Source organism: Schistocerca serialis, chromosome 9, assembly GCF_023864345.2.
Source record: "Schistocerca serialis cubense isolate TAMUIC-IGC-003099 chromosome 9, iqSchSeri2.2, whole genome shotgun sequence".
Lineage (NCBI taxonomy): Eukaryota > Metazoa > Arthropoda > Insecta > Orthoptera > Acrididae > Schistocerca > Schistocerca serialis.
The window spans coordinates 336,955,978-336,969,253 of record NC_064646.1 but is presented as its reverse complement, the minus strand read 5'-3'; the positions used below and the strand labels follow the sequence as shown (position 1 = coordinate 336,969,253).

At 42.4% G+C, this 13,276-nt stretch overlaps 1 protein-coding gene across 1 annotated transcript; it reads right to left on the bottom strand.

Moving 5' to 3' along the window:
* Positions 1 to 1,748: 1,748 nt before the first annotated feature.
* Positions 1,749 to 6,302, bottom strand: LOC126419306 (fatty acid-binding protein-like). The gene is made up of 3 exons (XM_050086483.1): positions 6,178 to 6,302; positions 4,026 to 4,309; positions 1,749 to 1,882 (listed from the first exon to the last, which is right to left on the bottom strand). The coding sequence occupies exons 1-3, from the start codon at positions 6,251 to 6,253 to the stop codon at positions 1,832 to 1,834; spliced, it is 411 nt and encodes a 136-aa protein (XP_049942440.1). The 5' UTR covers positions 6,254 to 6,302; the 3' UTR covers positions 1,749 to 1,831.
* Between the last annotated feature and the right edge of the window lie 6,974 nt (positions 6,303 to 13,276).

Genomic DNA, 13,276 nt, shown 5'->3' with positions numbered 1-13,276 from the left:
CAAAACTTTTGAATATAGCAGAATAAAACCTAAGCCTCTTTGCATCCGAGCTTGGAATCATCACCACCTAGATTTTCGACGATTGAGCCATGATTTTACAACGACACCAGCGTTGGAAACACGGAAAGATGAGTGCCTAGTTTATTCATTATTACATGAAATGACTTTATTATCTGTGCTCTAATGACACCTGCCACATAATAACTTAGTTGTTGCCCGAAAATGCAGTATTTCGCAGCGTGTGCAACATCACAATCGTTATTAAATTTTGACCTTTGTTGAGGTAGGGTTGTTAGAAGGTGCTGGAACGTGTTACAGCGGAACCCATTGCAAGTAATCGTACTGCACGTGAAACGGGCGCTGCACATACTAGCGCGTGGCGAGTACTCCACGAACAACAATTACACCTATATCATCCATAAAAAGTCCACACAATGCTTGTAATTGGGTTTGCGCCAAGGATCGAATTGTGTCAGTGGTTGTTCCAACAATGGAATGATCGACTTAATTTACTCAAAATCGTGCTGTTTACTGATGAGGCCTCATTTGATCTTTATGGTATTTCGAACAGCAGCAATAGCCATGTGTGGGATGAGGAAAACCCTCATGATGTAGTAGAGTCAAATACGTTTTGCTGTGAATACCTGGGCTGGCACGTAGGCGACAATGTCATTGGTCTATATCTCCTATCTGACCGTCTGAATGGCTGGAGATTCGTACAAAATGTTCTACTTGAGTTATTGGAGAGCATACCCCTGGCTGTTAGTGAGAGGATGTGGATACAACTTACTGTCCAGCGCCTCAGTTCAGTATGGATGTCGGGAGCCACCTCAGTGCTGTATTTCCTGCTTCCGGGACTGGAAGGGGAGGTCTTATTCCATGGTCTGCGAGACAACCTGACCAGAACCTCCTTGATTATTTCCTATGGGGATATCTAAAGTCACTTGTGTATAAGACCCCAGTGGTTACGAAGAGGAAATTAGTTTCCAGAATTGTAGCTCTCTGTTATGTGATTCGAAACACACCAGGGATATTTGCCAAGGTGCATCAGAATCTTGTTCGGCGATGTCATGCTTGCATTGAAGTTGATGGCCGTCAGTTTCAGCACATTTTGTAAGATACAACACAAATGGTACGTTCATTGTGTCAATGATAGCTATTTACAGTTAACTGTAACTAATCTAAATAAAAAAGTGCACAGTAAGGTGATTTTATTCCTATTGTGTCCTAAAGCTGGCGTCTCCAACCCCAGGTTCTCTACCTCAAATTGTTCAGTGGAGCATCCTCTGTGTCATTTTAAATTTATGTACGCTCTTACGGAAACACCCTGTATAGCAAACTAGTGTATTTGAATAGCATTAAAATAGCTGTTAATGAATTCATAAGAAAATGCCAGTTTAGGAGAGACAACAGTTTGTTAATAACATATGATGAACATGGAGGTTGTAGAAAAGTGAAAGTGGAGAGAATGCGTATCTAGTGTTTCTAGTGGGAAGAAAATGCTACACTGGAAACTGAATACACTTGGAGAGGAAGTAGCGACAAGTTGAATCTCTCAGTCGAGCTCTGAGGCATGATGGGATAGTGCAACTAGTAACTTCCCGCCCAAATGTCCGGATCCGAAACATGATCTTATACTCAGCTTCAGCTTGTCACAGTTGTTCAAAGACTTTTAAGTGCAACACATTCATTAAATACTGTTTGCAATGAAGAGAAAGCTTCGTTTGACACACAGACTGTAGAATAATGATGCATATTTTATTCAAGAAGAAGACGATACAGGATATAGAGTATATTGCATTATACAGTGAAAACGGACGCTGGGTGATCTTTAGATAGCATTATAAGTGCTCTCCGCAGTGACGTCACCGATTGTCTGCGTCTGCAACAAGAAAATAAACTTAATAGTAAAGCAACGCGGATGTGAGATACGTTTCAGTATGTAGACAAAGTCATAGGTTGTTTCTAAGATGAAGAAAGAATAGATAATATTAGAAAGTATTGTTTTAAAATAATTGTACCGTAATGTTCCTATAAAGTCTTATTTGTAAAATTTTCATGCTGATTTCCTTTACAAAAATATTTAATTCAAGCACTTGTTATGTTCCTAGTGTATTGTCGCTGAAATGCGTGATGGTCAGTGGTAGGTTATGATAAACTAGAATATATAGAATCGACAGAAACACGATTCTCATGTAGTAGTCATTTACAAACCCAATATCAATTTACAATCCTGCCATCTGTATGTGTGCAAACAGTGATTATAATGTGGTTGTCATGCAACACGTGGAAAGACACTGAGAATAACAAATGAAACAATACAATAATCAAGGCAACAGACGAGTCATTACTCTTCAAGGAAATGTAAGTTATGTCTTGCGTCAGAATTACATAGAAGATTTTGATGGAAGTAAACTAGAACGTTAGAAAATCTACCTCACAAGCAAGATGTAAGAGAACAATGTATGTAAGGTGTTGGACGACATCTGGTCTCGAGTACAACGCGCAGTCGTGTAGAGCTGCCAGTACTGAAACGTATCTGATTTACTACAGTTCAGCGAAGTGGCGGACGAATTGTCTACACAAACGGCGATACTCATGCAGGAGAGCAATGTGCTGATTTGTAAAAGTGTTACTCGGCCCTACTCCAGAAGATGTGTGTCTGGCAACAACATCTTAGAGATTATTATTGGTTTCTCACTCTAGTAAGAACACTGGACTTTGATACGACTGTTATTCTTATGCTGCATAATCTTACCCAATGAATGATTTCCACGAGCACGAGATCAGTTATGTATGTAAATGAAAGGATCACCAACGCGACTAGTGAATGGCAGAAGAGTCTATTCACCACGGCGATATTTCTAATAGTTGTCACAAGTTGTTAAACGTGACTTTGAAGTTAGCAGTGACATATGTCACTAATCAGTGTAACGTCCCCTTAGAAAAATTATGAAAGACATATGAAACGTCCACTCTGAAAAATTATGATTGACTGTGCTAGTAAACTTCTACGTTATTTGATACAAAGACAGCTGAGTAAAACTGAACGTACTCAGACAGTTCTCTATTTACTTATTCTGATCGTCACTAAACTGACACACATTTTTTAGCGCAACGCAATATGACTTTCAGTAATCCCTAGAAAAGAGTGGCCCTGACTAACAATAACCTATACCTTTCATGAATCACTAACCTCACAAAAATCTTCGTTACTCGAACTACTGCAATGCAACGAGCGCCAATACTGCCAGCTAAATAAAAGATTCTAACTACTGAAGGCACTAACTACGGATAGGCATAGTTAGCAAAATATATATCATGACATCCATCTTTACAAACTTCCTTTTTTTGGCGGACACACGTCCAGATCGTACGCTTATGGCAACGTCTCAAAACTCTGGCAGCTCTCTCTCTCCACATCCACCACTGCTGGCGGCTCATCTCCAACTGCACAACGCTACGCGCTGTTCACATCCAACAGCCCAACACTACAATAGCGAATATTCCAAAAATGCCAATCAGCCACTGACTGCACACAGCACAGTCGGTGATTTTTATACAGAGCGCTACGTGGCGTTACCAACATAAAAACCTAAACAGCGTACTTACATCAGGAATTCTGGATAATCACTTTGATTAAGTATTACGCGAACATACGCTACCTACAGTGATCTCCTGCGTTGAAAATTTCTAATTTGTCATTACTTAGGAACATTCTTACTTTCATCAACAGAACCTTTATTCAAAGGGCAGACAAGAACACTCCAAGATTTAACAACTATTACTTCATACTAGCGCGCCTGGATAGATTTCCATATTTTCAGTGTGGGCCACTAAAGAGCACCCAATTGGGCCAATGTTTTTGTCTCCTAACACAAAAAATGGCCCGTGGTAAAGGGAAACATGCAATGACAGACATTATTGGCAGTATAAGAACGGCGTGCGTCACCTTCATGTAGCATCGTGTCATGCGCTACACTGTACACGTTTCAGAAGCGAGTGATGGCTCGCCTCAAACTTACTACAGTCATGTGGGAGTCGCTGAACTTCCTCTGGGTGGTGACGTGTCGGCCGCCGGGCAGTTTCTGTTGCTGGACGAGAGTGTCGTCCCCCTGGAGCGAGAACGTGGTCTGCGCCTTCTCGCCGCCCATCGTCGTCTCCTCGAACTCCTCGCCCAGCCTGAACGGGATGTCCAGCTTGCGGGGCCCGATCTCCATGTGGACCGTGTACTGGTCCCCGTCCACCGACAGCGTCTGCCGCATCGTCATCTTGAGCGCCGCCTCTCGCAGGCCGGCGTCTTTCACACCTTTGAGTCAGGACAGTCGCCGTCATGAGTATAAAATATTATATACACTGAGAAGCGTAGTGGATAAAGAATTAGATACCCTAATACTGCTCTAGCTTCGATTATCTCAATTATACGAAGTACACTCATGCTCATAAATTAAGGATAATGCTGATACATGGTGAAACAATGCTCTGGTGGGCGGTTTGCGGGTTTAAATCACCTCAGGGTATGACCATGCGGTGCATTTGACCTGCGGTCGTCGCACGGTGGCACTGGCAGCAGACCACATACGCAGAGGTGTAGCAGAAAGACCGATATTAGGGTACCGAAAATGTGAAGTAAACATCCAGTTTCATGTTCACGCTAACGAGAATGAGAGGACCCATATCACAGTACGAAAAACACTCTTAAAACACCACAGAACCTCCCCTGGCCTGAACTATACCGTCAAAACGCAGCAAGCTACAATCTTTATTGGAGAAATTGCGACTCGCCGGGACATAGTACACGTCTATCGCTGCTGTCCAGTTTGTGTTGTATGGCCCATTGAAGATATGAGACCTTAACGATGGTCTTTTGTGACGTACCCAATTCCATTCGTGCACTGCATGCAGATTCTTTCGCCATGTTCACTTGGAAACAGATTGATATGGACCTGCATTCGCTGACGTCAACGAATCCTGTTGGATTCGAAATTAGTCAGCTGTCATTGACAAAGCGTCATACTTGGCTCCATACACTGGAGGTTTGGATCTTTTTAGGACAACTGTTCTCGAGTTTAATTTCATGGCTGCTAATGGTAGATCTTACTTGTAGCCACGATGAACACTCTCCGTTGATATATCAACAAATAAGACTATTTCACTCGCGGTGTAGTCGAAGACACGTTCAAACACGATAATTTCTTTCTGCCTTTCTGTCATCTCCACGTCGATCCATTTTACTGCGCTGATTCCAAAGAACCACTTCAATGTGAGCGGTGGTGGGTCATGTGACACTCTGATACCGTTTATAAATATGCAGTGCTCCAGTGGCACCAGGAGGCGCTATTATTCTGTCCTGTCAGCTTACTATAGGTATTGCGATTTGTGTTTATCTTCTTCTGTATATGCGGTTTTCTTTCCGAGGGCCGTTCCGGAGTAGAATGTTATAAATTTTACTCTTGTAAGCGACATAAATAAACACCAATGCGTTCCCCTGTGACTTACAAACACATACTATTTTCAAAGAATAACATGTGCGACTTCTTAACGTTCACAGCTTCAATAGCTTTATCAACGTTCACGTACAACTCCTGTTTTAGATTATAGAGAACACTGAAATCAGTTATGTACTTTATAAGTGCATTATTCTCTTAAACCGAGAACAATAATTTTGAGCATTTTTGGTTCTCACACAAATGAAACATGTCGTACAAAAACATTATACTTTTAATTAAGGTATACATTACCTAAATTGTCACTGCTACAAAAATACCTTTCGAAAAACAGAATTCAGCAGCTGGAAGACGGGATGATAAGAAAGTAAGTGATCTGAAACGCATCACTGCAGAAGAATGTTATAAATTAACAATGTAGATGAGATAGAGAATTAAGAGGGTCCATTCCCTTAAGAAGAAGGTAATTTGGCAGGAGAAAGTAATTTGGCGTGATAATAAGCAGTATACACTTAAAGTATGCAATTACATATTTTCGGCGTAATCTTAAACTCGATATTGTCTTCCTTTTGATACTATGTATAATTGATAATATAAAAATGAAGAATTCCAGAAAATTACAAACTATTTCAATCGACCTGAAACATTCTTGAGTAACATAAAATAGAAAAATCTGATCATTTTATGTGATTTTCGTCTGAGAGACACCGAAATCTCAGTGAGTACTAACCGTAAGCGATGAGGAAGGCATCCACGTTCTCAGCTTTCTCAATCTGATACGTCTTGCCGGCGAACTTATTTAACATGGTGGTAGTTTGTTGTCTTCACGAAAGAACTGACGAGAGCAACCTATTTGCACATGTCTGAACTAACTGTTCGCGCCTCTTTTTATATGATTCCTTTTCATCAAATCTATATGCTACGTAACGAGTTTAATCTATATGTAGATATTGTAATCTCCGTATTACACTTGAGAATGATGTTATCTTATGGAGTGCAATACGTCAAGTCACATGTTTGTTTCACTATAGATCACAGTCGCTACGTTTCGTGCACGAGAAGATAAGATAATTTAAACCACTGTTAATAATAATAATAATATCTGCATCTATATCTACATGGATACTCTACAAATCACATTAAGTGCCTGGCACAGGGTTCATCGAACCACCTTCACAATTCTCTATTATTCCAATCTCGTATAGCGCGTGGAAAGAATGAACATATCTTTCCGAACGAGCTCTGATTTCCCTTATTTTATCGTGGTGATCGTTCCTCCCTATGTAGGTCGGTGTCAACAAAATATTTTCCCATTCGGAGGAGAAAGTTGGTGATTGGAATTTCGTGAGAAGTTTCCATCGCAACGAAAAACGCCTTTCTTTTAATGATGTCCAGCCCAAATCCTGTATCACTTCTGCGACACTCTCTCCCACATTTCACGATAAGGCAAAATGTGCTGCCTTTCTTTGAACTTTTTCGATGTACTCCGTCAGTCCTATCTGGTTCAAAATGGTTCAAATGGCTCTGAGCACTATGCGACTTAACTTCTGAGGTCATCAGTCGCCTAGAACTTAGAACTAATTAAACCTAACTAACGTAAGGACAACACACACATCCATGCCCGAGGCAAGATTCGAACCTGCGACCGTAGCAGTCGCTCGGTTCCAGACTGTAGCGCCCAGAACCGCACGGCCACTCCGGCCGGCAGTCCTATCTGGTAAGGATCCCACACGGCGCAGCAGTATTCTAAAAGAGGACGGACAAGCGTAGTGTAGGCAGTCGCCTTAGTAGATCTGTTACATTTTCTAAGTGTCCTGCCAGTAAAACGCAGTCTGGTTAGCCTTCCCCCACAACATTTTCTATGTGTTCATTCGAATTTAAGTTGTTCGTAATTGAAATACCTAGGTATTTAGTTGAATTTACCGTTTTTAAATTAGACTGATTTATCGTGTAACCGAAGTTTAACGAATTCCTTTTAGCACTCATATGGATGACCTCACATTTTCATTATTTAGGGTCAACTGCCACTTTTCACCCCATTCAGATATCTTTTGTAAATCGTTTTGCAATTTCTTTAGATCTTCTGATGACTTTATGAGTCGATAAACGACAGCGTCATCTGCAAACAACCTAAGACGGCTGTTCAGATTGTCTCCCAAATCGTTTATACAGATAAGGAACAGCAAAGAACTTATAACACTACCTTGGGGAACGCCAGAAATCACTTCTGTTTTACTAGATTACTTTCCGTCAATTATTACGAAGTGTGACCTCTCTGACAGGAAATCACAGATCCAGTCACATAACTGAGACGATATTCCGTAAGCACGCAATTTCACTACGAGCCGCTTGTGTGGTACAGTGTCAAAAGACTTCCAGAAATCGAGAAGTACGGGATCGATCTGAAATCTCTTGTCAGTAGCACTCAACACTTCATGTGAATAAAGAGCTAGTTGTGTTTCACAAGAAAAATGTTGTCTATATCCATGTTGACTGTGTGTCAATAGACCGTTTTCTTCGACGTACTTCATCCATAGTGTTCGAACACGATATATATCCCAAAATCCTGCTGCATATCGACGTTAGCGATATGGGCCTCTAATTTAGTGGGTTACTCCTACTACCTTTCTTGAATAGTGGTGTGACCCGTGCAACTTTCCAGTCCTTGGGTGCGGATCTTTCGTCGAACGAACGGTTGTACATGATTGTTAAGTATGGAGCCAATGCATCAGCATACTCCGAAAGGAACCTAATTGGTATACAGTCTCGACCAGAAGACTTACTTTTATTAAGTGATTTAAGATGCTTCACTACTCCGAAGATATTTACTTCTACTGTACTCATGTTGGCAGCAGTTCTCGATTCGAATTCTGGAATATTTACATCGTCTCCTTTTGTGAAGGCATTTCGGAAGACCGTGTCTAGTAACTCTGCTTTAGCTGCAATGTCTTCGATAGTATGTCCATTGTTATCGCGCAGAGAAGGTATTGATTGTTTCTTGCCGCTAACATACTTCACATACGACCAGAATCTCTTTGGATTTTCTGCCAGGTTTCGAGACAAAGTTTCGTTGTGAAAACTGTTATAGGCATCTCGCATTGAAGTCCGCGCTAAATTTCGAGCTTCTGTAAAAGATCGCCAATCTTGGGGATTTTGCGTCTGTTTAAATTTGCCATTTTGTTTCGTTGTTTCTGCAACAGTGTCCTAACCCGTTTCGTGTACCAAGGGGGATCAGCTACGTCATTTGTTAATTTATTTGGTATAAACCTCTCAATTGCTGCCGATACTATTTCTTTGAATCTAAGCCACGTCTGGTCTATACTTATATTATTAATTTCGAATGAGTGGAGATTGTCTCTGAGGAACGCGTCAAATGAAATTTTATCTGCTTTTTGAGTAGGAACATTTTTCGCTTATTTTTGGAGTATTTGGGGATTACATTATTCAATCTCGCTACGACAACCATGTGTTCACTAATCCCTGAACCGGTTTTGATGCTCGTTATTACCTCAGGATTATTAGTCGCTAAGAGGTCAAGTGTGTTCTCACAACCGTTTACTATTCGCGTGGGCTCATGAACTAACTGCTCGAAATAGTTTTCAGAGAACGCGTTTAGCACAATTTCGGATGATATTTTATGTGTACCTCCGGAATTAAACATTTTTTTTTCGCCAACATATCGAGGGTAAATTAATGTCACCACCAACTATTATCGTATGAGTCAGGTACGTGTTTGAAATCAAACTCTAGTTTTCTTTGAACCTTTCAGCAACTATACCGTCTGAATTGGGAAGTCGGTAAAAGGATCCAATTATTATTTTATACCGGTTGCCAACAAGGACCTCTGCCCATATTAACTCACAGAAAGTATCTACTTCAATTTCGCGACAAGTTAAACTACTTCTAACAGCAACAAGCACGCCACCGCCAACCGTGTTTAGCCTATCCTTTCGGAACACCGTTAGGTTATTAATAAATAATAATAATAATAACAGCATTAGTCCTAACCTGGCGCAACCATGAACACGTCACTCTAGAATGGATACAAAACTACGATTGGCGAATACGTAGTTCAAAGAACTTTTTTTCGCTATGAGAGTGGAGGACAGTGGATGCCGCCTCTTAGCTGACAGTTCCAACTGCACAGCTTCATTATTAGTCAACCGGGCACTGAATTCCCCGAAACCCGAATCTGGGTGGTGGCTCGGAAGTTCTTTCCATGAAAGAGATTCTTTTTAAAAAATAGTAATAAGAGGATTTTTCCCCACACCTTTAGCCCTTCTCCCGTCATTCAGCAACGTATTAGAATTAGTATTTTTCCTTGCAGACAAAAAATATAAAAAAACATCTTACATAGGAACTATCAAAATGTGGTGGAAATCGGAGGATGTATTGAACATGTGCAAAAAGCCAAGAAAAAAACAAATGATTTCAATTTCAGAAACATTAGATGATTTGTTCAAGAGAAAGAGCTTCACAAACTGCGCAAGTTAATAAGACGTTGGTCCACCTCTGTCCTTTTTGCAAGCAGTTACTCGGATTATCATTGATTGGTAGAGTCGTTGAATGTCTACATGACGGATACCGTGCCAAATTCTGTCCAACTGGGGCATCAGATCGTCAAAATCCCGAGCTGGTTGGAGGCCCTCCCCATAACGCTCGAAATGTTTTCAGTTGTCGAGAGATCCGGCGACCTTGTCGGCCGAGATAGGGTCTGACGAGCACGAAGACAAGCCGTAGCAACTCTTGCCGTGTGCGGGCGGGCATTCTCTTGCTGAAATCTAAGCTAATTGGATGGCTTGCCTCGAGACGTAGAATATCGCCGACGTACTGCAAGGGTGCCGTGGATGAAAACCAAAGGGGTTCTGCTATGAAATGAGTTGACACCCCAGACCATTACTCCCTGTTGTCGGGCCGTATGGCGGGCTGATCATCGGGGCTCAGTTCGAAGTGGGACTCATTACTGGAGACTATTCTAGCACAGTCAGTGAGATGACAGACCGAAGACATGTCTGGAGACTTCCCAGAGATCTGTGGTTTACCAACCCGACTATCGCCCGCCAAACGTCCCAAAAATCGCGAAGGATGGTCTGGGGAGTCATTTCTTCTCGTAGCAGGAACCCTTCGGTTGTTAAACACGGAACCCTCTCAGTACAGCGGTACGTCTACGATATTCTACGTCTCGTTTCGTTGCCCTTCATGGCAAGCCATCCTGGGCTTACATTTCAGGAAGATGCCCGCCCGCACAGAGCGGGAGTTGCTATTTCTTGTCTTCGTGCTTGCCAAACCCTACGTTGGATGACAAGGTCGCCAGATCTCCCTCTAGCTGAGAATGTTTGGAGCATTACTTGGAGCGCCCTCCACCAGCTCGGAGTTTTGACGATGTAATGCGCCAGTTGGAAGAATTTGGCGCGATAATCCTCAGGAGGACATCAAACAACTCCACCAATCATTTCCAAGCCGAATAGCTGCTTGCGTAAGGGCCAGAGGTGGACCAATGCATTATTGACTTGCTCAGTTTGTGCAGTTCTTTCTCTTGAATAAATGAAATGAAATGATCGTATGGCATTGTTGGCCGGGAGTCCCAATGCGGGGGAGTTCGGCCGCCGTATTGCAAGTCCTTTTTAGTTGACGCCATTTCGGCGACTTGCGGGCCAATGATGGTGAAATGACGATGAAGGACACACAACACCCAGTCATCTGGAGGCAGAGAAAATCCCTGAGACTGCTGGGAATCGATCCCGGGACCCCGTGAGCGAGAAGCGAGAACGCTACCGCAAGACCACGAGCTGCGGACTTTGAATAAATAATCCAGTTTGTCTGGAATTGTAATCATTTGTCTGTGTACATGTACATCAGATCTACTGATTCCCGTCCCTTTCGGATAATTCCTTCGTGGTGAGTCGTTTTTTTTTTTGTCATAGAATTTGTAAATGGAGAGGTACAGGGTGATAAGTTGGGCAAAAGGAAGGCCAGTAAAGGTCTTTGTGGTGTCAAATGCCGTGTGAGGTCTTGCATTATTCTGCTGAAATAAGCCACGGAATACCCTTATTGTGAAGGAAGTGACAAAAAGTTGACCATTCCAGCATTCAGTCTCCCATAAATAATTATCAAGTGAGTCCTGTTGTCGTAAGCAGTTGCTTTCCATACCGTTATTCCAGGAGTTGTTGACATATGGATCCTGAGAATCACTGCTTCTCTGATCTTTCACCAGGTCCCCTCTGCCTAGACGTTGGCGTCAATTTGGCCGCCACAAACAGAAGCGAGAATCACTGCTTAATACGCCACTCAGTACCCCAGTTGATTCTGTCTGTGCACCAAGCACGTCTCTATTGTCCGTGGTACGCTGTTATCGATAAATGAAGCGTAGCAGTTCTAAATCACAACGCAGGTTCCAGCACTGTATTCCCGACTTTTAGTCGTGACACTACTCCGAGTTTCAACCGCTGGCACCTGTTTATTCGTCGGACCCAGTCCGGCAATCCTCGAATAGTCTCGTGGTGCAGTCGTTCTGGAAGGACCCAACCCAAGTCTTATTGCCAGACCGTTATACTTAGTCCATCTTGTCACCATTGATTCTGTAGCCATTATAGCCAACTGTCTGTGCGATCTGTCGGTATGATCCTTCCACCTCCCCATGTCGATGATTCGACCTTTCTCAAAGTCCTGAACATGCTGATAAGCTGCACGTCCACGTTCCCTGCGGATGCTGTGTTACAAATTGCATCCGAAAAGTTCCAGTATGCTTCACCTGTAGGAATGGCTTTTTTTATGTACGGCAAATACATTCGAATTAAGGAGAAAACTTTAATCAACGTATCCTGGAGTCATGGAAATACTGGAGTATCAGTTTACGTGTGTTCGCCCAAGATTTTCGAGGTATAGTCGTTCCCATTTCCGTTAGTGTACGGCAACAGATCAGGATGACCTGTGGATTAGCACTAGAAACCATAGCTGCAGTTCAATTATAATCGGAGTTCACTGCCACCAGAGGGATGGCTGTCGTGTTTGTGTAAGTAGACAGCCATTTCAGGATCTCATTGAAAAACAGTTGTAGTCTGAATTCCCAACATAAATCACGAGAGAATAGTATGGTTACAGAAACTTACTGCAGTGACTCATCACGAATTTCATGTGCACCGCTTCTGTGTTACTCTGTAACATGAATAAGTTGAAATGAGGCAGAAAGGTCGATATTCGAAAAATGCGTAGGTCATATCTTGGAATTCTGGTTCATGTAGTACATTCTCCTTCACCTGTGAACAGAGGGGTGCCTGCTTTGCCACGTTATGAGACCACAGAACGTGATATGCGCCATCTTGTCGACATGGCATTAACGGACATTGTAGTTTCTTCACATGTTGGCTCAACGTTGGTGCTGCCGGATAGAAGTGTTTTCGGAGTAGTTCGTACTGAAACTATCCTACAAAGATGGCCATAAAAATACACTATTCGCAAAAGTTTTCCTCCTGCTGCACATCTGGGAACACGTGTGGTCTTGGAGTCAATGGGAACAGGCAATGAAACAATAAGCTTGGTTCAAATGGCTCTTAGCACTATGGGATTTAACATCTGAGGTCATCAGTCCCGTAGAACCTAGAACTACTTAAACCTAACTAACCTAAGAACATCTCACACACCCATGCCCGAGGGAGGATTCGAACCTGCGACCGTAGCAGTCGCGCGGTTCCAGACTGTAGCGCCTAGAACCGTTGGCCACCCACGCCGGCCGAAGCAATAAGTCTCAAGAAGCTAAAACAATAGCTCCTCTATGGATTAAACATAAAACAGTTCCCAAAAAAAGACAGTCAATGCGAAAGCGTCGGTAT